The sequence below is a fragment of the Dromaius novaehollandiae genome, chromosome 3 (assembly GCF_036370855.1).
Source record: "Dromaius novaehollandiae isolate bDroNov1 chromosome 3, bDroNov1.hap1, whole genome shotgun sequence".
Lineage (NCBI taxonomy): Eukaryota > Metazoa > Chordata > Aves > Casuariiformes > Dromaiidae > Dromaius > Dromaius novaehollandiae.
In genome coordinates, this window is record NC_088100.1 from 3,139,203 (window position 1) to 3,163,611 (window position 24,409).

At 39.6% G+C, this 24,409-nt stretch overlaps 1 protein-coding gene across 2 annotated transcripts in view; it reads left to right on the plus strand.

Annotated features, from left to right (window-relative positions):
- MSRA (methionine sulfoxide reductase A) overlaps window positions 1-24,409 on the plus strand; it is a 276,740-nt gene that overhangs the window by 178,738 nt on the left and 73,593 nt on the right. For both annotated transcript variants that reach the window (XM_026102001.2, XM_064508280.1), the window contains one exon: window positions 7,414-7,520. In XM_026102001.2, the coding sequence (XP_025957786.2) occupies window positions 7,414-7,520 (107 nt within the window). The remainder of the gene's footprint in view (window positions 1-7,413; window positions 7,521-24,409) is intronic.

A 24,409-nucleotide genomic window follows, 5' to 3' on the forward strand; every position in this document is an offset into this window, starting at 1 on the left:
TTACATGAACCTTTAATAAGTTCAAGTGAATGTAATCGTTAAAACTCTGTTAAGAAGGCTGCTAGTGGTTATTCCAATACTGAGTGTGGTAATTTAAGGGTTAGGTGCGCTACCATTTTCAAATACAGCAATAAATTATGAGAATGTAAACTATAAACAGTTTCCCAGGATGAATGAAGAATTCTGATGTGATATGTTTTGTTCTGTGTTCTTTATACACACATGCAAATACTTTGGTAAAATCAAGGATATTCGGGATCATGCCTTGGACTAGAAAATGCACCAGCACCTGCTATTACAAGAGTGAAATGGAATAATGTTTTTATTCTCCTCCAGCTTCATAATAGCGGTCCTGTATGTTCCTCCTTGACACTAAAAAGCACATGTACTGAAAGCTTTGTAAACTTTTATGGTCTATTAACGGTATAAAAGTTTCCGTTAAATCTGTACCAGCTCAGTAATATATTGTAGCCTTCTGAAGAAACTCTTTTATGTTTCATTTCTCCTTCCTGCACTCCAGAAGCTTGAAAATCACCAAGAATTCTCAATCCATAGCACTGTAACTAACAGCTTTTCTATTAACATATTTCTTCTTTAATCGTATGCTATAGAGAGTTTTACTCTCCCTTGGCAACTTTTAAACTGTGTAGATGTAATCTTTACAGTGAGTGATGACATCAAGCCAGGGTGACATGGTGCAATTGATTTTTACTAAATAATTATATGATGAGTTGGAGGAAGGAATTTTATTAGCCTTAACTCAGCAAGCATTGATTGGGGAAAGGAAAATGACCAATCAGTATATCACGTTTCTGCAGGTATAAGAAAATAAGTGACAGCTACAGAAAAGTCTATAAATCACAGAAGAAATTATGATAAAAATAAGAGCTAGGAACTGCCCTTTAAAATTTCACTGGGCGGCACAGAAGAGAGTAACAGACCTGAGTCATTTATCTCTATTATGCTTGGGATCCTGTGAGAATAGCAAGGTTGAAGAATGATGCCATTACATTTTTTTTATTATTTTTAAATGGAGAGAAGATAAGGAGTGTTGTATAAGTATTACTTTCAAGTCATTAGAGAGGGTTGAGTCTTCAGAATAAGACCCTGATTTAGCCAATAAAATAAATGAAGTGTATTTTGCTTCAGCCTCCTATAGGCATTATATTCAAAAACCACTGTTTTGAAAGGTTCTGCTTGTTTGCAATAAATTCTCCATCTCTGAAGCAGAAATATGTAATACTGGGAAATATGTGTTTTTGTTGATGCTGTGGATGTTTCTATTTTTTCTGGATCTTAAGATACTATGGAGTTAGGAAGGACAATGACCAGTCAAACTGTAGCATAACAGCATTGTAATTGCATTAAAGGGACAAGTCTTTGGCTCCAGCCAAGAAGCCACAGTAGCTTTGACAAGGTATAGAAACCGTGCAGGAAGAAGTACTGATCAGCCGAATAGAAGAAGGGAAGTTTTCATGTATTCTGATCATTCATATCAAAGGAGAGCTAGTATTTGCTCTTGATCCCAAAGAAAATGACCAAAGACTAAAACTAAGTCATTCCTACACAGGTGCTTCAGAGAATATTAAAGTGTAGGTAAGAGGACTTTTTATGATTCTAGAGCCATTTCTTTGACTGTTATCTACATTTTGACAAATGATACTGTTTCTCCAGTGGCAATCTGTGTGTTACATGGCACTTCAAACCATGAATTTTTTTTTTTTTTTTTGCCCTGTCCTTTCCATCTACTATCCTGTGGCCACAAAACTGTTTCTCTTTGTTACCATACCAGTCAGAGCAAGTGCTCAGCTCTTTGGGACATTATTCAATTCACTGATGTTCTGGTCTTTGCTGCCATGTTGGGGTAATTTTATAGTCTCCACAGTGGTCCTGGCTGAGAACCATTGGGGTCCTTTAGTCAGCCAAAGTGAAATCCTAAATACGATCCATGCCCAAGATAAAAGCACATTTAGAGCTCCAAATGCCCTAATACTTATTAACTCTATGGAGAGAGCAAGAGCTTACAAGGACTGTTTAATGCTCACGCAGGCATTGTGCTTTGGACTTACCTTCCTTGGCACTGGGCAGCCTTGTCCAAAAACACGTACTTTTGTATTGTGCCAGAGAGATGCAAACTATATGTTCTTCCCTCAGGTCTAAAATCAGCCTCTCTATCTAAACATCTCTTTGGAGAGAGTTTGGTGAGGCAGGTTTTCTCACCTTGGCAGCGCATTATCTTTGCTGATTTTCTTTGTCTCTGTTATCAACAGCAAGTGCCAGACTTTCAGCCCCAGGGTATGTTTGTTCCTGTTGCTGTTGGATGTGTTCATGATCACCTGGTCAGGGAGACAGATATTCACCTTACTGCCAGCTATGCCTTGCTCCGTTGCCATTTGTAAGGTACAGCCAGATGAAACAGGGTGGTCTTGCCAACCCTGGGCTGGCAAAGGTGGTTCTGGTGTCAGAGTCTCCTGCAGGACCCACCATGGAGTACACGAATTTGCCTTTGCTCTGGGGCTTCTAACACCAAATGCAAGTCACTTGGACTTCTGCTGCTTCTGCCTCAAGGCACAGGCACAGGGTAGCCCTAGAAAGTCTGCCTGGTCATCTCCAGTTATAGAGATTTGGATCAACACTAGGAACAATTGCTCTGGGTGTGCTTTTGTGACCAAGTGGACTAGGTGTGACGGGGGACATAAGATGGCATTCTGCTCGAAGGCTTCCGGGAGCTTTTTCTAATACTACCTGCTGGAGAAGACATGGCTCTTGATGACTCAGTGTACTGCTGCGGATGGAGGATTTCTCAGTGTTTTCTCATTCTGTCATTGCAAAGTTTCTGCAAGGGTTGGTGAGGGTCTTTCTTCCTGTCAGAGAACTTATCCCTCAGTGTAAACATATTGTCTTAAAATCTTTAAGAGGCAGCCTGGTTGTCACTCGGGCCAGAAAGAAAAGAAGGTTTGGGTTCTAGTAACAGATTCCCCATGTATATGAGGGATAGAGTTATGCTCTGGACCTGCCCTAAATTTTATCCTTAAATTGGCACTGGGATTTCAGCTGAGTCTGACAAGAACTGAGAGGGAGGTAAACATCCTGCCCAGTGTATGACAGCATGCATACTTTGCAGCAGAGGCAGAAATATTATATGTCCCTTTAGATACCATTATGGAAAAAAATCTCCACTTAACAGTAGTTCTTTGCAGGTTATACACACAGGGCGAACTGAAGACATCTTGCAGAGGAACAGTTGTAGGCAATCAGCATTCCCCTGTCTAGAAAATCTGCTGCTCTGAAGATGTTCAACTGGTATTCTGCAGAAATTCTTCCTTCTTTCAGCAATGAAGATTTAGAAAGTCCTGATTCAGTCCTTTGGTCTGGAATTAGAGCAAAATGAGATACCTCTCTCAAAAATGAAGTTTGTTACAAGTGGAAAAATTACTTCCTTCTTTAAGAGTGCAAAGGTCTCATTTTCAGAAATCTGTTTCTAGAGGATTTCTAAGGGAAATCTTTTCCTGAAATGCATTCATTACTGATTACTGTTTGCAACAGATAACAGTATTGAAAGATATTTAACGTGTTTAAGTTAAGTCCTGTTGAATTGCATGAGAACTTGTAGGCAAGATGAATGACTTGGAGCCTATGGAGATTATCTGTGTTTTGGTCACCATAAGCTCAGTTAGTGTGTCTACCTTTTCATGTTGACCTAGCAGGCTAGGTTTGGGTTTTAGCTATAATGTTATAAACTTAGAATAAAATCCTTGACGTCATTGGAACCATTTTGGTGCACTGAAGATCAGACATTGTCTCACTGTCTCAGCAGAAAACTTACTGGGAGTCTCGTGTATTCTGTGTAGCTAGAATCAGTGGCAGCAGTGTCAACAAACTCTGATAAGAGCAGCTTTTGATTTAGTAGTACACAGTATCTTCTAATACCTTTAGCATCTTTATTAAATTAGTCATATTTTTGCATTCGTATCTGAGGCCTAATGTGTGTAATTGTAGTATTATGTTAACTGGGAGAGACAGGATGTCAGCATAGACAACGTAAGAGAGACGTTTCATGGAAGGAAGAAAAGTTAACGGCAGATGACATTGTGGAATTTTTAGAGAGCCAAGCAGAGATCATTGCTGATTTAGTAGACTTTCTTTCAGATGAAGACAAGATTGTTAAGCTCAATCATCGTACCGCATTTTTTTAGTAAATTAAATTTCTTGCCTTGTTTGTTACTCATTGGGTTAGTGGATTTCAACAAATAAGAGTTGCCAGAGGGCTTTACAAAATCAGTGATGGACCCTTGAGAAGTAAGTTTGCACATGTGAAGTAGATTACAAATAACAGCAACAGTGGCATTTGATTATGTCTATACGCATAGAATTTATTTTATTTTACCATCCTGTAGTCTATGTGGCATAGTCAGACAATGCATTAGCTATTTATTGCTGGAGATTTTGGTACAAATTGATTTAAATTACAAATAAAAACAAATGAGATTTTAGCTTAGATGATCGGTCACATGAAAGCCATGCTTCTGGACAACACTGACAGTTCCTGTTCAGTCTTTTTCGTAGCGAGCAGATGGTGTAACAGTGCAAGCCAAGACTTCAAGGCTAGGAGGGACCGTTATTATCACGGTCTAACCTCCTGCATAGCTTTAACTTAATAATTTCACCACTGAGTCATATCTGCTCTTTGAACTATGGAACGTCTTTGGGGGAAATATTTGCCCTTGATGTGAAGACCTCAAGAGGTGGATGCATCTTTACATAGATTGATCCAGTGATTAGCTCTTTTCACTATTTGAATGTCACATGCCTTCTTTCTCATCTGGATTTGTATACCTGTCTTTCACATGCTCTACTTACTTCATGCATTTTTGACAAAACAAAAGAGCCTTCCCACTTTCAGGTCATCTATGTATATATTTGTGAATTAGAATCAGTTCTCCTCTTAACCTTCTCTTCAATAAATTAAGCCGACCACTATGCTATTACTATTTAATGATGCCCTTTGCATATATTATTTAATCTTGTTTATCTTCTCACTCAGAGCACCATGCACAAGAGCTCATGCTAATCTCGTACTCTTGAAGTGCCTGCTAGAAACTAGCATCATCCTCCATCTACAGTGAAACTACAGTGATCCTCCATTTATTGCGATTTTTGTAATCTACTCCCTGGTCAGTTGTTAAGTACTTTGTTAAGCAATAAATAGATTTATAGAATGCTAATGCTTAAGTACAAACATCAGTCAGCATTAACCTATACTGGCAAAACTAATGCTTTACTTCTCTGTAGTTATTTTATGCCTAACAATTCAGTAGCACCCTCTTTTTAATATCTCCCTATCACCCGTAAATAACTCTCAAAGAAATGAGCAAATTATTGCCTGCCTTGCAGACCACACAACTAAGTATTGATGAAGAGCATAGTTATAGCTTTTATGTATAATAATATAACTTTTTACCACTTAAAATATAACCCAAATTATCTGAACACTTCACAACATTTTTCAGAATCACATTTGCTTATATATACTGTTGGGCACTGAAAGGGCTTTTCATCCAAATGCATCCTTTAAAATATTACTGCATCTTTCAGTTCCTAAATATTTCAGCCAGGTTTCAATTGTTTTATTGTACTGTGCTTTAAGCCAATTATTTTCTGTTTCCCTAGAAAGTTCAAGAGGGATAACAGTTTTCATGATTTAATTTTGGTGACAGCATCTTCCCCCCCCCACTTCCTTTTTCCACCATATACCCTTTGCTAGGGGGGAATCAACACCTACAGGTGTTATCTATATTTTCTCCATAGTCCTGACATGTGATGCTAACCTTCAAAGTGGCTTCTGTAGGCCAATAGCAGTAAAAGGCAAATCCCAGTGATTTCCAGTTTGTCTTGGGTTGCAAGCATTTAGGAAGAGTCTGCTTGTTTGAGCCTGTTGCTTCAGAAATGAAAGTCATTCCTGATTTTTCAGTCACCCGGGTTCACTTCAAACACCAGGTAAACTGAAAATGAAAACAAATTTTGTTACAAGAAAGCAAAAAGTTACATTCTTGAATGCAAAATTGGGAACAAGGTTATGAAAGATGGAAATAAGACATCAAAACTGCAATTTCAGATCATTCTTAATGTTAAAGCTCCTCTCTAAGACTGTTGTTTGATTTTATGGAAAGACTCGCAGCAATCCTGGCTTGCAGTATTGCTGCCTCCGGTGATGTGCTCTGCCATGAGACAGCTCTCTGCACTGTCTTGGCTCAACTATTTGCAGCAGCTGGCTATGGACGTGGAAAAAGGTGTGGATGCATAAAATAAACACTTCCTTGGAGGAAGAGAGCTGTCTTTCAGCTGTATCTGTACCTTGATCTCACTCACACCATGGGTATTCAAACCAGCATGCTAGCACGTGACTGGACATGAGGGAATGGGAGTGGATGGTGATGAGAGGTAGCAATGCCTTCGGCCAGCGTAGCTGCCTAGAGCTGCCTAATGCCAAAGCGCATCCGGGCTGGCAACCTAAAGGAATAGCGTCTAGTAAATTTTCCCTCCTGTTTGGCCCATTATTTTTTAGTTTCTTAGGTAGAATCTAGCTTTCATTTTGCAAATTTGTGCATGAGCAGCATCTGTACAAGTAGTCTTCTGAAGAGATTGCATGTATCAGCAAAAAAGGGGCTAATCCTTAACCAAAATTGTTTATGGCATGATTTCTGGGAGTTACTGGGTATCAACAACTAGCATTTTGTTTTCATGATATTAGATATAAACAATATCATATAGTTTAACAGTGTTAAATAGTTTTGCCATCCAAATTATCACACACAGGTTGCAAAGAGAATTTAGGAGTAGAGATTACTTATGTACCTTTGCTTTACACCTCTCCCAAACTCCAAAAAATTTGGAAGGGATGCTGGTCCTAAGCTTTACTCACTGTATGACAGTACTAAAACAGCCGAGCCTTCTCCGTGCTTTCTCCCCATCACGTTCCTCTTTCGGAGGAATACTTGGAATCCTTCAGTACAAGAGAATTTTTAAGCACTTGCTAAAATCAAAGATTTTTTTAAGCATTTGCATGGTTCAAAATAAATATTTTAAGAGTACCTTGATTGCAGTAACTGCAGCTTGATTATTTAAGGTTTTACGTCTGTATTTGACAACTATGTGATTTACCAAAATGTAAAATGCTCACATTTAATTTGCATGTCATTTAAACAGAGATATCAGAGTTGAGTCTCCTCAAGACTGTTTAACCAAAAAAAGGCTTGGACTTGCTAAAAATACCCACTGAGTATGTTCATAAGAGACTGTGCTAATCCAGGTGTACAGAACGTGCTAAATTTAGGTCTATTGAGTTTACACACAGCAATCCAGTCAGATGGGGAGCATTTTCCTGATGGTGCGGTGTGTTTTCTCCCTTTCCAGGAATGCGTCAGGGTAATGACTTTGGCACACAGTATCGTTCGGCCATCTACACGTTCTCCCAGGAACAGATGGAAGCTGCCTTGAGATCTAAAGAAGATTATCAAAAGGTAACATTGGGCGGAGCGTGGAGTTGCTTCACATATGATCAGAGTTCAAAAGAAGTTGCCAATAAGCACAAACTCATTTTCTGTTCTGTTCCTTTCCTCTGTGTTGCTATTGGAGCTGATTGTCCCAATAGTGAACTTTGGTCGTGTTTATTTTGAATTCCAAGTTTTATGCAAGCTTCTTCATGTGACTCGTTTTGGTGACTTTACACGGAGAAAATATTTAGTTGCGTGTGTAAAGATAGTTTAATCTCTTCTAGAATTACGTGGATGTGCCAGAGCAAAAGCCTGTGACCTTAAGGCTACGCAAGTGCCTCTGGATGCCTTACTCTGAAGGGTCTAGCAAAAATCTCAGACCCAAGAGTTCTTGAACTTTGAGGGAAAGTCCTGATCACTGCTAGAACTTGGCCACTCAGGATCACCCACCAGATGACTGTAAGATGCCTCTGTGAAGCCGTTCCATAACTTGCTTTGACCTAGCGTGACAACCAGTGACTTAGTAGGATCCTCTATTTTCACTCTAGGTTTTGTGTGATGGAAGGTAGACCATTTCCCTTTCTCTACGCAACACCATTAAATCACTGCAGATGGATTCTGTTTCTTCCCTGCCATGTGAGCTATTGTAGGCCTGGGTTGGACTGAAGGTGAGGGATTACTGTGCCCTAAAAAAGACTCCTTTGCATTATATTAAGGTGGCGATGAGGCAGAGCTAAAAATTGGAAGCTATAAAGTAAGCCTTGGTGTTTGTTTTAATGCAGAAATATGTACGTGAAATACAGGTAGCTGCACGCTTTTTCCTCTCTTGAGAAGTGGCAGGTTGCAAAAGAAAACACAGAGTGAGAAGCCCTCCAAATTCACATCCAGTGAAGTTAGACTGTTTTCCAGTTATCAGAATGGAAAGCGTCTTCATACTTGGAGGAGCTGGTATATTATTTTTCTAAAGGTCAGGAAGGTTTGTTTGAAGGTATTATTTTCTATGAGGGTTTATTTTGACCGGCTGACCTAACTGATACCCTTGTATGAGACCTAGACTGAGAATCCAGTTATGGTAACTAATGATAAAAAGCTTCACTGTAGTTTCATTGAGCTTTTCTCTCCCTACTGCTGTAGCACACATTACTTAACATCTCCTGCTACAACATCTGTGTAACGTAGGAACATTTTCTGATCTGCCTAGTTAATGGATTGATCCTTGTTAGTGCAGGATCAAGATTCTGCAGTAAAGATATATAAATTCTTACAACATATATGAAATACTCACCTAGGACATCAGTGCAATATATAGAGTAACTATTAAGTGGAGTTAAGAGAATATTACCTTCCATGCATTCATGTGACTTCAGTAAAGTGTTGTTACGTTGAAAAACATGGTTTTTTGGTGAATATTTAATGTTAACAGTAAAGATCTGTGTTTGAAAAGGAAGAGGGTATCAATCAGACGCATATATGAAGGCACAAAAAGAAGGGGTACTCTTGTGCAGCAGCTTGGTTTTCATAAACGTGTGTGTATGATATTCGTGGGCTGGGCTATGCGTGCCCTTGCAGGGCTGGTTTGTACATTCAGTTATTATTTTGCATGCAAAGAGATGCTCTGAACTGCAAGTAACTAATTTGCAAGTTGTTACTAGCGGTGTGATAACTGTGCCTGTAAATTAAGTATTCAATGGCATATATATTTTCTCATGAGTAGCTAAACACATGGGGATAAGTCAGTCTCGCAGGTGTTTATCTTTCTGTGAACACAGTGGTTTCTGAAGGCTCCGTATTCATATTTATCATGCAGAACTTCTTTCTTCTTATTGTTTACCTTAGATCCATTGCTTTTCCAAATTGTTTTCTGTTTCCTTTTATTAACATCTGCTGACCAATATCACACTATAAATCTTACAGCTTTCAGTTTGCTTTCCCAACTCTATTATTCTCTGCTGTTATTTGTCATTAAATTAATACTGACTTGAAAGCAAAATTACAATACAGGAGATTGCAATATGATGTTACAGAAATTCCCATCATCTAATATATTTTCTTAATGGCACAATTTAAAATTTACCTACTTTGAAGTCTATCACCATTTGAAAAGTGTGTATAATTAGTGCATTTATATAATTACGCACAACTCTGTAAATGATCCAATGCAGAGTTTGTTTTTGCACTAGAGTAGGTGGAAAGAAAGGACTAAGTTGCCAGCTAAAGACACATAGCAAATATGTTCTGAAATTCCTAAAGGAAATACATTTTCTACGCATTATTTACAACAGTATCTAGAATATTATCTACAGTGCTATTCTGGTAGCAGTAAAATGATTATATTGGAAACATACTGACCAAGCATTATATTCAGGAATCTCTTTTTATATTAAATGCTTTGCGTTACATTATTCTAAGAAAAATGTAATACAGCCAATTTCCTTATTATTGCAGTAATTTAAAACAAATATCAAGCTCTTCTTGCAGTGACACATGCATTTCTATGCACCTGATAATGCATATGAGGATTGCATAACATTTGATTTTTCTGAGATACACAGTAGTGCTTACATAGTGGGGAAAGGAAGGAGCAAAAAATGGTACAAGTACAGTAACAGCAATGTATACGAATGAGTCTCACAGTTTTCTGACACAGCAAATAGATAAAATCACAGGTTGTTTGTTTGTTTGTTGACTGAATAATTGAGCACGTGCTCTTAGATGTCTTTTCAAGCTGTGGGTCTTGACGAGAATTAAGAATGGCCTCCCAATGGAGAAAGATATATATGTTAGATGTTTTTTTCATAAAGCCAGGAATGATTGTTAGTTGAAAAGAAAAATTTTTGTTTACTGGTGCCAGAAGCCATCCACTCCAAGGTTCCTTGTCATGAGTTTCTGCCTTTACTGCAAGGTAGCCTGAAGTGGTCCAGCTCCTCCCTAGAAGCCAGATAGGTATGTCTACCTTTAGCAAGTGGTACAGACTGATAGGAGCAGACCTGTGGAATAAAACAGTTTGTGCTGAGGACCCAAAGCACATTATCTGCATTTCAAGAGGGCTTACTTTCGGCTAGCTGTGATTTGGTCCCATGAAAGGGACCTGGAGCATGTTTTCTAGTTTAGCTCCGCCAAAAGGATTAGAGTTCATCCATTCCAAGACCACTCTGTGATGGGAACCAAAGTATGGGTTACATCTATTTTAAGTTGTGAAACTTGTTGCTGGTTCATGCAGCTGTTTCAACAGCTGAGAAATGGCAATACATCAATGTATATGCATTGAGCCATGCGTCTTCAGCTGTTCACGAAGTTGAATGCATACAGTCAGAGTCAGCTAATGGTAATATATATTATAATACAATACTGCTGCTGGTAAATTGTGACACAATGTAAGAATAATCATAAAAACATGAAATGAAGGGCAGGTCTTGGTGAAAGTACTGTGAATGAGCTGTTCCATCAATTTTGCCTGAAGCTGAAGTTTTTTAATACAGTTGAACCTGAGGTTACTCAATTTTCAAGACAGTTGCTAGGTTAGATTTGGTTCTCAAATGAATTATCTGGGCAATAATCCAAATAGCAAAATTAGGGTGGGAGGAAATTTGTATTTATTTTTCTTGAATCGGAGGCCTACATTTGTATTGTCAAGCTGCTAACACTGGGTTTTCAGGCTCCAAGAATATACTGAGTCCCTCCCCCATGTCTGGCTCACATTAAAGAGCCCTATTTCGTAGCCTCCCAAAACTACCGACAGCTCCATGTCCTCTTGTAGGACAGTACCGACAGTGAACATTGTGCAGAGAACAAGACGCAGGTCTATTACTTTGTTAAAAAGGTAAATACTATTCAGGAGAAGATCCATGGATCATTATGAATGAACGAAGTTAGACCGATCACCAGGAATTAAGGCCAAGGTGTAGGCTCTGACTTCTGAGCTCTTGACAGAGGTGCTGGGTGTTGTGAGCAGGTCATAAGCTCCTGACTCTTTATATCCATGAGAAGGTGGTGGGGAGAGTTACTATCATTTCTTCTGATGGTTGTACTCTGGAGAGACTAATAAGGGCTCAAAGACACAAGAGAACAGAAATACTGGGATTTTATGAAGACATGAAAAATGTGGCCTTTACTAAAGTCCAGAGGACTGGAATGAAGTGGTTTTTTTACTAAACATATAGGAAATGTAGATGAAGCACAGGGGTAACTTTGTGGGGGGATTTTTTGTTTTTTTTCCCTAAGAAATGAATAGAGTTTTTCTAGAAATTATGTAATACATTATACTCTTACAGTCCAAATAATAAAAATAATCTTGGAAAGTTTCTCTGCAGGAATGAATTGTGATGCTGATAGAAATCCCGAATGAAATGTAAGCCAGCTGGTCAACAGATTGAGAAAACAAATAAACTAAAACAGTAATTGCACCAAAGGCAAAGACAGAAAAGAAGCAATGCGAATTATTTGCTTTGGGGCCTGTAAACATGTTTAAGAAGCTTGAAAAGTACTGTAACTTGAGGTGAAGATACTAAATTACAAAAATGAAAATTTTATGTAAATATAAAAAATCCAGGGCAATGAACCTAGACCATTGTCCGGTCAGTTAGTCTGTAAAACAGTCTCCTTGCAGAAATGTTTGGGCTCATAAAACCACAGATGGGTAGACTTTCTGGAGATTTTGAAGGGAACTAGGCATGATGCTTGAGGAAAAGCCTAGATTATACTATAGTCTTTTCCTTCAACCTTAGCAGCTATGTTTCTGTGAAAGTCTGGAGAGGATGCTCAGCAAAATGGCTGAAACTGTCTCTGACTTGGTCAAATAGTCATTTTTCGCTGCATTTCATCAAACAGAATTTTCGATTAATCTGATAAATGACTTGGCCTGAAGAACACAAATTTGACCAAAACCCCCAAATTTCTTTTTGAATCAAGCAGCTAAGGGATTAATATGCTGGACTAAACTCCCTATTGGTGTAACTCCACAAGAACTAATATAGTTGTATCATGGATTAATTTTACCTTTATGCTTTATTGCCTATTTATTCATATGCAGAAGAGGAGGGAATCCTTCAACCAGGAACTTCAAATGTCCTGTTTGTTCAGCCATGGGACAGACTCGTAGGGCCTGGTTCAGTTGCTCTCATTAAACCCTGTGCTGTTTGAGAAGCCCTAGGATATCTCAGCTGACCTCCAGCTGCCACTTCAGAAGACATAAATATCCTTTAGGGGCTATTGTATTTGCCAGTCCTGTGTAGGTATCTGAGATACCCTCAGGAAGCTCAGAGTGCCAAATGCCTATGTTTAGACAATTGATTTTAGGCACCTGCAATCTCTCATGACTGTAATGGAAGTTTAGACATCTAATTCACATGTGTACCTGACCAGGCATGAAACAGGTTGGCGCAGATGGATATGTTCTCGAGGAATAAAGGAAACAATGAGTTAGTACCGGTCAACATAAGAGGCAACAGTCTCTGCAGAGAGCAAGAGAGCCTGACAAATATTGTGAAATTTTTATAAACTCGCTGTGGGATAAAGCGGTAACAAACCACCAAAGCCCTCAAGCTGCAAAAAGAAGTGGTTTATATTTGACATGATAGAAAAGAGGAGAAATTTAAGCGCTGGAGTATTTTGGCCAATGCAATGAACTTTGGAGCAGCAATCTGGGAGGAAACAAAGTAGTCGGGATTGTATTTGTTGAGGCTGGAGGAAAGGCTGTTACCAGATAGGCAGAACCGTAAGGCCCTGAGCATACGTTTAGTTGTACGAAGGAAAGCTTTGTGGAATGAATTTACAAAATTCTGGTATAGTTTTAGATAACATGCTTAACATGCTCTGTGAATTTAGAACGTGCTTTGGCTGGGAGTCAGGTTTTCATGCAGTTTTTTGGCTGGGAAAAATTTAAACAAGTCTTTTAAAAAGTAGAAGGTTGTTGTTAATAAAGCAAGGCTAGATAAAAAATAACACCTGCTTACTCCTCTTCAAATTATGTCTGTTCCAGAGCTTTACATATCAAATTATCATGGCTTCACTCTGATGTGAACAATAGTAGATACTTGATTCCTGATTGATGATGGTAGTTCTTATGAAAATAAGCAAACCTGATCTGATAAGCTAAGCCATTATTTATTTTGTAATCACTCGCCTGTGCTACACAGCTACCCTTTTTATGTTCATCGCTCTCTGAGAAAGCTATATTCAGCTATGGATGAGGAGTTTTTGTGTGAACAGTTGCTAACTCTTTTCACATTGCCTTAAACTGCAGAAAATGTGACTACTTTGTCACTCCAAGAAAATATGGTCACCTTGCAGCAGAAAGAGAGCTCAAAAGTGATACACACGTTTGACTGCTTTTCTAGATGACAGTGGCAACAATATTTAATGGGGTGAGCTTAGGATACTAAGCCTGGTTTGTTTGCGTTTCCTCGAATGAACTCATCACAGGATAATAACTATGTCTATAAGATCACCTAGCCTATTGCAAGCCCTGGTTTACAACCTACTGTGCTTTGTTTATTGAGTTTATGCTGAAATTCTATATGAAGCAGTTATAAACGTTTATGTTTCTCTGTTGTATGTTCATTTTTTTTGCCATTCTGGCAGGGCATTCTTTTATGAAGAACATGGTCAGCTGTCCTATGATTATATCTCTGCAGCCATGACATATTTGCAAAATATTATGGTCATTGTTCACCTGACTTCCTTCTTAATAAATTGTCCTACATTGCTATGCTGTAGGATCTCGTTTCACGTTGTGGGAGGAAAAGCAATTTAATGTTACCATCAAGATGACTTTACTTTCAAGTAATGCAAGCAATAGGACATTTATATCAATATAAAAACACAAGTGATCATCCGTAGTAAGCACAGGAGCACTAAGGACATGTCCCAAAAGTCACTGAAGTAGAGGAGAAATGCTACTATCCATCATGGGAAGCAGCATGCTACCATTTGCATACTGTTTCTGTTCCCCTGAAAGCAGCAATAGCACGTTCCTTGCTCTTATAAATGCCACACAAGGCAAGATTGTTGTTTTAGCTTTCCACTCTGCATATGTGCTGTTCATTTGATCAAAGGCCAGGCATTTCACTTAGCCCTTTGACTGTTATGAATATTGTTAATCACACATTTGAAGTAAGAACTATGAACAACATTATGAAACCATACTTTCTAATTTATAATCATTTTTTCAGCTTGGAGGTTGTGGAGTTCAGCAAAGAAGCCATTTGCTTTATTGTACTGTGAACATGAAGCCAACGCTTCAAGCTCATGCTTATATGGGACATTTAAACTAATATTAGAAATTTGCCCCAGAATTAACTAGTGTGAATATCAAAGAGTTGACTTCAAAAGTAGTTTTTAAATGAACGATTTCCTGCTTTATATGCTTGCTCTGTTCAACTTATCAATAATGTAAAAATATCCTAAATTTGTTTAGACATCAAATTCTCATATAATGAAGCAGCTTAATTCTCAGCCTTCAGAGCAGATTTCCATGATGATCCAGAAGATATTTTCAATGCAAAGGCTTGGGAGGCACATTTCACTTGTCCACAAGAGTCTAATGCCATTTGAGATGTCCTAGGCTACCTGATCTAGTCACTCTAGGTGGACACAGGTCTCCCATAGGTCCTCTGTCATATCAGCCACTCTGAGCAGATATCTCAGGGTGTATCTATATTGATGAAAAATAATAAATTAGATCAGAAAGCATGTTACAGCTGCTTGCAGATGTTCATTTCATGAGAGCAAAGGAGAGCTAGCCCTGACTAACTCTCCTTGAAAGACATCCAGTGTGGACGACAGGTTCCTCACTTTGCTCTGCAGGTTCGCTCCTGTTAGGCTGTGGTACTGCTGATCCAGACATTGCCTCAGATATCCCAGGACAACCCACATAGCAATGGGCAACTGTAGTGAGGCAATTGAGCCTGTAGTCATACCAACACGTTGAAGCTAAGTACCTGTATGTCAACCTGTAAAAGTGTTCCCACACTCTGCTCAAGGGCATCTAGGGTCATTCTGAGCAGAGTCTTTCTGAGCCTGAGCAGGGAGAGTTGGACCAGATGATCTCCAGAGGTCCCTTCTAACGTCAACTCTTCTGATTTTGTGATTCTGAAGGGCTTCTAGATCAGGCTTTTGAACTACTTCATCTTGATTAAGCATCTGTTATAGTAGTCTAAAAGTTTCAGGAGCATATTAAATGTCAGGGGCATAAATTTAATAATCATATTAACAATGATGGTTTAAGTGTACACAGTGCTTTACAGGGGACAGGATACAGTTTCTTTCTTTAAGAAGCTTTGTCAAAGTCCAGTTTTATAGGGTAGGAAATGATAAGATAGTATAGGACAAGGAAGAGGCAAAGGATAGAAAGGCTTACAAATTGTGGTTTTGTGATTAGTTGTTGCTGTTCTGTGTTGCATCTTGTTGTTTTTGTTAAATCTAGCCCTTTCTAAAACTGACTTAAGCAAGATTCCCAGAAAAAAAAACCTGAGAAATAGTCTCAAGATGTGATGAGGGTTTTGTTTCCCTTTTTTTAAAAAAAGTTGTACCTTGTGTGTACTCCATCTTTTGAATCCTTCTGTGTTCAGGTCAAGGAGAGGTGAGACTTGTAGTAGAGTTATGTGCATTGCACTGGAAAGGATGGAGAAAGGTTAGTCTGGTTTGGAGTTCCCATACAAATTTAAAAAAGGCTTTTTTAATTTAAATGACATTTGCATTTTTAATAAACTTAGTGAAGTCTGAGGGCATTACTTCTGCTATCCAAACACTTGCTTATCCTTGGTGAAAAGTGGAATGATCCAAAGAACTGTGTGGGTGTTCACACCTTAAGTTTTTGTAGTGACAGAAGTGCGCACAAGCAAGAATTAAGTCAATTCGTAATTCAAGTAAGTACTCTTGGAACATTTCTCCCCCTATCTATAAAGTTCTAAAATATAAAGTCAAAAATTTGTCTGAAACTTGGCTTTTCAGGTCAGATGTAAGAACGTAATGGCACTTCAGAAAGTTCTGAGCTCGCACAAACCTCACACACACGTGGAAACAGTAGATACTCAACAGTTACAAATTATGCTACTTGGGTATCTAAATAGGGACATAGGAGTGTCAGCTCAAGGACAGGTTCAAAAGCTTTGAGAACTGGCTGTACTGCTGCATGTATCAACAGAGTGTTATACCCTGATGAGCCTGCTTTCCACCTGATGTGAACATTAGTTTTGCTTAACTACATCTCAAGATTTCCTCGCAGGACCAAGTGCTGATCAGCTGCACAGCTGCAAATCCAGAGGAACACCGTTAGAATCAATGGAATTACTTTGGATTTCCAGTAATGCAACTGAGATGAAAACCAGAACCAGGAGTTTCTTTCACTTCAGCATTTTTGTTTCCCAATGAACTGTCAGAAGATTCTGTGTCTTATTTGCTGTTTGAAGTATGCCACTCAGTCAAATATAGCTCTTAGCTTTTGGGAAAACAGTTCAATACTTCCCGGAAAGAAAAGTCAGAGTATGCTATAACGAGCAACATTGTCATGTCTGTTTTGATCCTGTGATCTTTTTGTGTCAAGATCTTTTTCTCCTTTAATAATTTCCATAGATCACATATGGACTAATTAATCCCTTTTGCTTTTAGGCCCAGGTTTTCTACTGATTTCAAGAAGAGTTAGTGTGCAGAAGAAAATCAGGATGAGCTTTTTGGTTGATGGGCAGTACCATCAACCGTATTATCAAGTTTGTGTGGGATTGGGCACACAGACGCTGAAACCAACCCAGTTTGGAAATGCCAGGAGAATCTCTCTTTGTCTTAGTGCATCTCCATCTTCCCCAAGACAGCCTGGAGTTACAACAGATACTACCATAAGTATTTTCTCAATGGTGTATCAATGTGCTCATGCCTCTCTGTAAACTGTGTTTGGACACAGACATATAGGGACATACAGAGATATATCTTAAGAGGTGCTGCGAAACACAAGGGAGGAAACGTGCTGGGCAGCTGCTGCTATCTCCAGACCCTTGGTGTGCTGCTATGCAACTCTTGGTCTGAGGACATGCAAAGACAGGATTTGCCTGAGTTCAGTCCCATTTTACACAAATTTGAGCTCAAGAATCTCTGCTCCTATGACTTTGATTGATTTTAGTCTCTGGTGCGGTAGCAAGTAATTTTGTCATCTTATTACTGCAGGGCTTACAAGGCTGAATGGTGAGGTACCAGCTAGATGGATGTCTGCAGTCACACCAAACAACCCTGACAAGCAAGAGTTAAGGAAAGGCCATGTTACAGCTCTCTACTGTGCCGATGTAGAAAAATCAGTTCTTCTACTCTTCTTTATTTTCCTATTTATCGTTTATTTCTGTCTTTTATTTGTCACTTGTTCCCTGCCCACATTATTTGCTGGCTGTTTTTCTCTCCTGGATCATCATTTCACCTTGCCCTACATTCATCTCTTCCCAATTCCACACTTTCCCCAGTCTTCAAATTTTCCACTTTCTTCTTCAGGCCTATATTTTGGGGGAATTCTCTCTTAATCTTTGCAGACAAAGATAGATTTGTAGCAAACTGTTTCTCTAGTTGATCATTATTATATGCCATTTGTCACACCATCTGAAAGTAAATCTAACTGCCCAAAGTAGCATAGCTGGACAAAATATATTCCCTCTTCCCATTGCCTAAAGCATCCTAAGATACCTCCTGCTAGCTCCAGAGCTGGCCTACATGGGTGTTTGGTCTGCTGAGCCACTGCAGAAAGCAAATCATCTTCCATGACACAGGGCTCCCAACCCCTAGGACCTTTTGCTCTGTAGTAACTAGCTTCCTATGGCTTATTGAAGTTGGTACTTTTCCATTGCTGCTACTCTCTCCTTTGTTCTGGTTATTTTTAGGTGACTCAGTTATACCACTCATTTTTCAGGTTTTAAGGGACCTGCATTTAAGGTATTCATAGAGGAAAACTTTCTTTACACAGAGAAGCACTTTGTAAGCTAGTAAGGAAAGTCATTACAAAGACCAGTGGCCAGAAGCTTAAACCAGGTGAATTCAAATTGAAAATAAGGTATATATTTGTAACAGCAGGTGACTGACGGTAGAAACCATGGATGCACCAGACCTTCATGAGAAAAATCAGTATTCTTCTAAATATTTCTCATTAGAAAATATGCATAGTCAAAATCATAGCTTTATGTATAAATGTGCTCGTATCTGTGACTCTCACCAGAAAGATTTTTATTTTAATTTAGTTTTGAACTTTCTTAAAGTTTTCATCTTTTAAAAACATCTGGCATTTTTTCTTTTAAAAAAATGGATACCAGAACTGGACACAATGTCTCAGAACGAATTTAATCAGTGACATAAATAAAGGACAAATTACTTCCCAGGGCACGTTGCTGTTTCTACATGTTCAGTGTGTGTGCACGTGATCTTCATTCTTTGTTCCTAGATGTAAAATTTTGGATTTGACTGTGTCAAAATGATCTCACCTGTGCAGCATGAGTGCCCTGGCATCATCAGCGTTTGTTCCGAGTTTCATGTCACCTTCCAATTTTATGAGCACTCATCTTACAGTTATTTCTAAGACAGAGGTAAGACGTAATCGCAGTGCTTCGTAACAATTCCTGTGAAAGTCCATGAGAAACAATCCCATTAAATGATGGTTTTCCTTTGAGAACCACTTTTTGGGGATCTGTCAATTAGCCAATTCTTAATCCAGTTATCATCTGCTTTATTGATAATGTATAACACTAATTTTTTAATTAAAATAGTCATATGGTATCAAATCAAGCACAAAACATTGTTTCTTGTACCTACAAAGTTTCCTTTATCTGCAAAACTCATAATCGCATCAAAGAAAGATGTAGGGCTTATGTTTGACCTATTTGCTACAAAAACATGTTGATTGGCATTAATTATATTCCCCGCTATTTGCATGTCATTTCTTTTTTTGTTTGGTTGGTTTTTGTTTTTAACCAAGTACAAATTGGCACAGTGTGGCTTGTGTTGTCTTACCTGTCCGTTTTGAAGTGCTGCAGAAAACCAGTATTTGCTGGAAATATTCAATAATAAGCATCCAGCGGTTGTGTGCAAACCACAATTTTTTCAAAAAGCTTGACAAATTAGACAGCTTCGGATTTATTAGGCAGTTCTTCATGCTGAGGACTCCCCACTGCAAACTTCAAGCCTCGGTTTTTATGAGATTTGCTTGCCTTCCTTAGAGAAAACGTCCCACGTTTTTGTCTGGGTGGACAAAAAAAGCATTTTTCCCAATTGTCTTTCTCAGAAATGTCTAAACAGTTTTCCTAGAAAATTTGGAAAACTTTCACACCAAGCAAGTCGAGTGTCACCAATTTGGAAACACCTGAGGACAAATTCTTAAAAAGGAGGTGTTAGAAAATCCGAACAAGGGATCCTTGCATCCGTCCTCCTTCTACACGCACACAAACGCGCGCTCTTAATACGTGAATATTTTTTATCTCAATCAGTTAATTATATCTTGGACGATTATTTTTCATCCAGCAGTTCCTGGATTATAGATACGTGGTTGCTATTTTATGTGCCAACAATCGTAGGAAATAAATTTCCCCATTATCCCCTGATATATTATTATAGGAAAAACCTTCGGAGCGAAGTAGGGGATCGAACGGGGCGAGAGGAAAACCTGATTTGCTTCATTGCCCTCTAGCGGCCCCGGACCACATCTGCAGGATGCTGAGATGCGGTACCTTCTCTTTCCCTTTCCCTTTGTGTGCAACACACAAAAAAAATCAGGTTCCTCCTCGTTTTATCCCCCTGAAGTTGGTTATTTGTGAGCATTTGTATAAACCACAGAGCGCGGTTTTAAATGCAAGCTAAAGCAGAATTATTCTGTTGGTGTCTGTAAATGATGGCTAGAAAGGAGTCTGTATTTTTTGTATTTTGCTGTAGAAGATGTGCATTTAACCGTATGAACACCATTTACCAAGGGAGTTTCAGGAGGGACACTTGGATATAATCGCCTACTATTTAAATATATATGGTAGTGTCATTTTTTGCTGCCGTTGCTGCGTGTAATTGTGAATTTATCACGCAGTCCAGCCAAGGGAGGGCTTGGCAAATGTTTCATCCCATTTCTACGGATATCATTCTTCCATCTTGGAGTGGCAACCTTCCTCCAGATCCCCAGCGGCTCCTCATCTTCGTGCCCGCGTGGATGTGCTGGCAGGTTCGGAAAAGCTTACGGCTCGCTCCGAGCGTTCACGCTCGGCTTGCTGAGCATCGTCACATGCACGGATATCCGTGGAAATCGGGAGTGCGCAGTGCCTTTTGGCCTGAGCTCTTCCCAGCTATTGCACTCGGTGCCTGGCAGTGGACAGGGACCATTGAAATCAGGGGGATCTTGTTCTTATTTCACAGATAGGGAGAATGTGGCTCTTTTTTTTGCCCTAATGTTGTTGCAAGATAATTTTTGCACGTGTATATTTGTATGGTGCATTGGACATAGCAAATTACATATTTACAACACATACCCAGAAGGAAGAACAGAAATAACGCTTGCGTTATTAAAAAGTTCATAATATTAAGAATTACCTTTCGTGAATTAAAAGAAAAAAAAATCTTGGGGCAAAGATATTAACCCTGAATGGTAAGGTCAAAGGAAATCAAGCATGGCTCCAGACCAGCTGTTAGTATTTTTTTACTTTGATTTAAAATGCAATGCACTCAGGAATTGTTAGTCATAAAAATGGAGTGACTTTTTGCTGTAAAATGCTGGTATAAAATATATTGATTTTATGCAATGTCATATTTCTGCATTACCCCGGGAGGAAAAAGGAAGGGGGGAAAAAGCCTTATGGGGCGTTTTGGAAGTGACAGCAGCAATCTGGCCGGGCTCGTCGTTTTAGGTCAGGTATTAATTTAGCGCCGAGAGAAAAATCATCGCTTTCATTTCGCGGCGGAGCCCAGGGAAGTCGAGCACCTGCGCGGGCGAGATGAAAGGACGTTTCTTTGTACGTCCGCATTTGCGGCTGCACGCGGGGAGCGCGGGGAGAAAATATTGCGGCTTTGCGCCCGCTGTAAAAATGACTCACTCCCTCTGGTGGGAACATTTAATTCTGAACGTGCCGCTGTCCCTCCTCCTCCTCCTCCTCCTTCTCCGCCGGCTGCCCCCCTGCGCTGCCTCGCATCCATCTCGCTCCGGGTGACATCTGCTCCGGGTGCCGCAGAGCCGCGCGCCCGTTTCTATGGCAGCTGCGCGAGCCGGAGGACCCGGCGGCCAGGGGAGGAAGAGGAGGCCGGCGGAGGCCGATGGTCGAGCGGCGGGTGCAGGGCGCGGCGGGCCGCGGGGTTGGGTTGAATTCGCCCCTGCGCTTGCTTTCGCCCCGGGGTTTTGCGGCAAATGGGCTTCGGCTTCTGCCGCTGAGATGGTGCCAATGCAGACGCCAGACCGAAGATACCGTAATGAAGCGTCTATTTATAACGGAGTTTGTCGTTAGCGTTACCGTGTCATTTTAGGAACAAGAGAGGATAATGCCAGTGCAGAATCCACACCTGTAGCTGCTTTTTATTTTAAGCACAGTTCTTCTTTGATCTGTTCTAGCTCTGAATTCATTAAGAGGCCTGAATTAACATCCCGCCATATCGTCTGTGGCTTCTTCACACCCTCATGTCCCTAAGCAGAAGCACTCGGTAGAGCTAGAGTTAGTCAAATAAGAGATAGAGCCGACCTTCTTCCTCATTTTTTTAATCCTTTATCTAAGGGAATAAGAACATGGTTTGTGCATCTCCCATGAAGCTTGTTGCTTGGGTTGCAAGGTGGTTGCTCACATACCACCTCTTGCCGTTGGGTATTGTGGGCATAAAACTTCATGGTGTTCGGGCGCAACGTCATCACGTTGTAACGTTACACAGGTGTCTTTATTTTAGAACGGTTCGTGTAAAGGAGACGATTCCTGTAGGAGCGAGGATTGTCTAGTAAGATTGATATGAACGTGGAAAACGTGAGAGAAGTGATCACTGGGGATGAATACCACTTCTGTTTGCTGCATCTGAAGGGCGTACATCCCTCTCCGCCGGGTAGTGTGGGAGTTCTGACATGTTGGGCTTAATGTACCTTCAGAAAGAAGACTACTGGCTTGATGGGGTGAGGCCTTAGATTTTAGACTTCAGAGAACTGTGAATAGACTTTTTTATAGCAGATGAACAAGTTCTTTTCATCTCCTTTCTTCTTCTATTCCTTCTCTCTCAAAAATCTTTTCTTTTTTTTCATTCCATTTCTTTTATGCTTGGAATTTCAGGAAACCAGGGGCAAGTGTTTCATCTTGTGTGAACAACATTTTTGCATCTAAGACTTCGGATTTGCCCACTGCATTTTATAAAATTGTATTTTCTAGCTGGGTTTCTGTGTTCCTTCTTTTCCATTTTGTTCATTATTCCTGTTTAATTCTGCATAAATTTTCCTTGAGTCTTTATCAGCGTGGCAGATCTTAAATCCCCCTCAGTCTGTTTTAAGTTGCTGTCAATGGCACGATACATCCGTCCCCTGAAACTCAGTTGTAGTCAGTTGTGCATGGCACTGTGGTGCTGTTCTGAAATAATTTCTTCAATGAAGACCAATTGGGCTTCATTAGAAAAAAAATTACAGAAAGTTATGCCAAAACAAAGGCATAAAAAGAGGAAGACTTTCCAGGATCTATGTTTGTCTTCCCCATTTAAAAATGCTGCTTGCACCCCTGATCCACCCTTACACTTGCTTCTTTTTCAACAGAATATTCCTCCTTATAAATTTTATTTTTTGGTCTGAGAGCAGACATCAGTGGTAGGCCTCACAGCTCTTTATCCTGACAATGTTTCGTAGCTCTTTAGCTGCCTAGAGGTCACGCTGGCAAGCTCAGTTCCACCCTTGCCTTCGAAAAGTAGCTGTGTAAGAAGGTGAGATCTCTCTAAGAGATGGTGAAGTTAGCTTAGAGTCCTCCCACTTGGTCACTTAGAGAAACCACCATCCACTGCTCCTGATTTCTCTTGAATGACCAGGTATCCCTGAGCAGTGCTATAACTTCAATGGTAATTGATTTTGAGAATTGAGATCACCCCACATTTTCCCCTATTTGACCTTTAATGGTACTGGACCCCATGATATGCTCTGGAGGGATGGAACATGGATCCTGGTCATAGGAAAGGCCTAATCAGGAGAGAAGTGGTGGGCATAAGATAAGAGAGAAGGGCATAAGATAAGACAAAAGACCCGAAGGCTGAAGGCTACTTGCAGTGGTACGGACGCATGATTTATTCAGGTTGGACTGCATGTTCCTCGGTCTGGGGTGGCTTTCAGTTCATGTGCAAAGCACCTTGCTCATGTTCTCAACTTCCGACTGATCTTTTGGCTACTACTTTAATATATGTGTTTCATATGACTACTACTAGAATAATGACTATTAAAAGGTACTCTCTTATCATCGGTATAGTCTATAATATCTTGATTACAAACAGATTGTGGTTATACTTACATTTTGTTATGTTCTGCACCAATTGGTTGGTTTTTTGTCTTGAGACTAGTCAGTTTATGACTTAGGCGTCTATGCATTGATCAGTGTTTAAAGATAATATTAAAAATGGGATTAGCATATAACAATGATATAATAAATGGTGTAATTCATCATTCTGGAGAAGCCATCATTAATTTCATTTGTTTAATTAAAAGAACCCATTAAAATGCTGATGCCGGGCTTAGTTACAGGCACAGAAAATACTGCTGGTTTCCTTTTTGTTAATGGGACATAATATTATACAAGGTCTCAACAACTTCAACATTTTGCTAATTGAGTCAGCAGTTCAATTTGAAATTAGTGTTGCTGGGAAGGAAAAACAAATCAAATATAGAAGCTAGTTAGCATTTGAGACTTAAAACGGGGGATTTCCTTTTTAGTGAGTGTGAGCAGGGGGTCAGGTTGTTATGTGAGCATTAAAAAATGTCATCA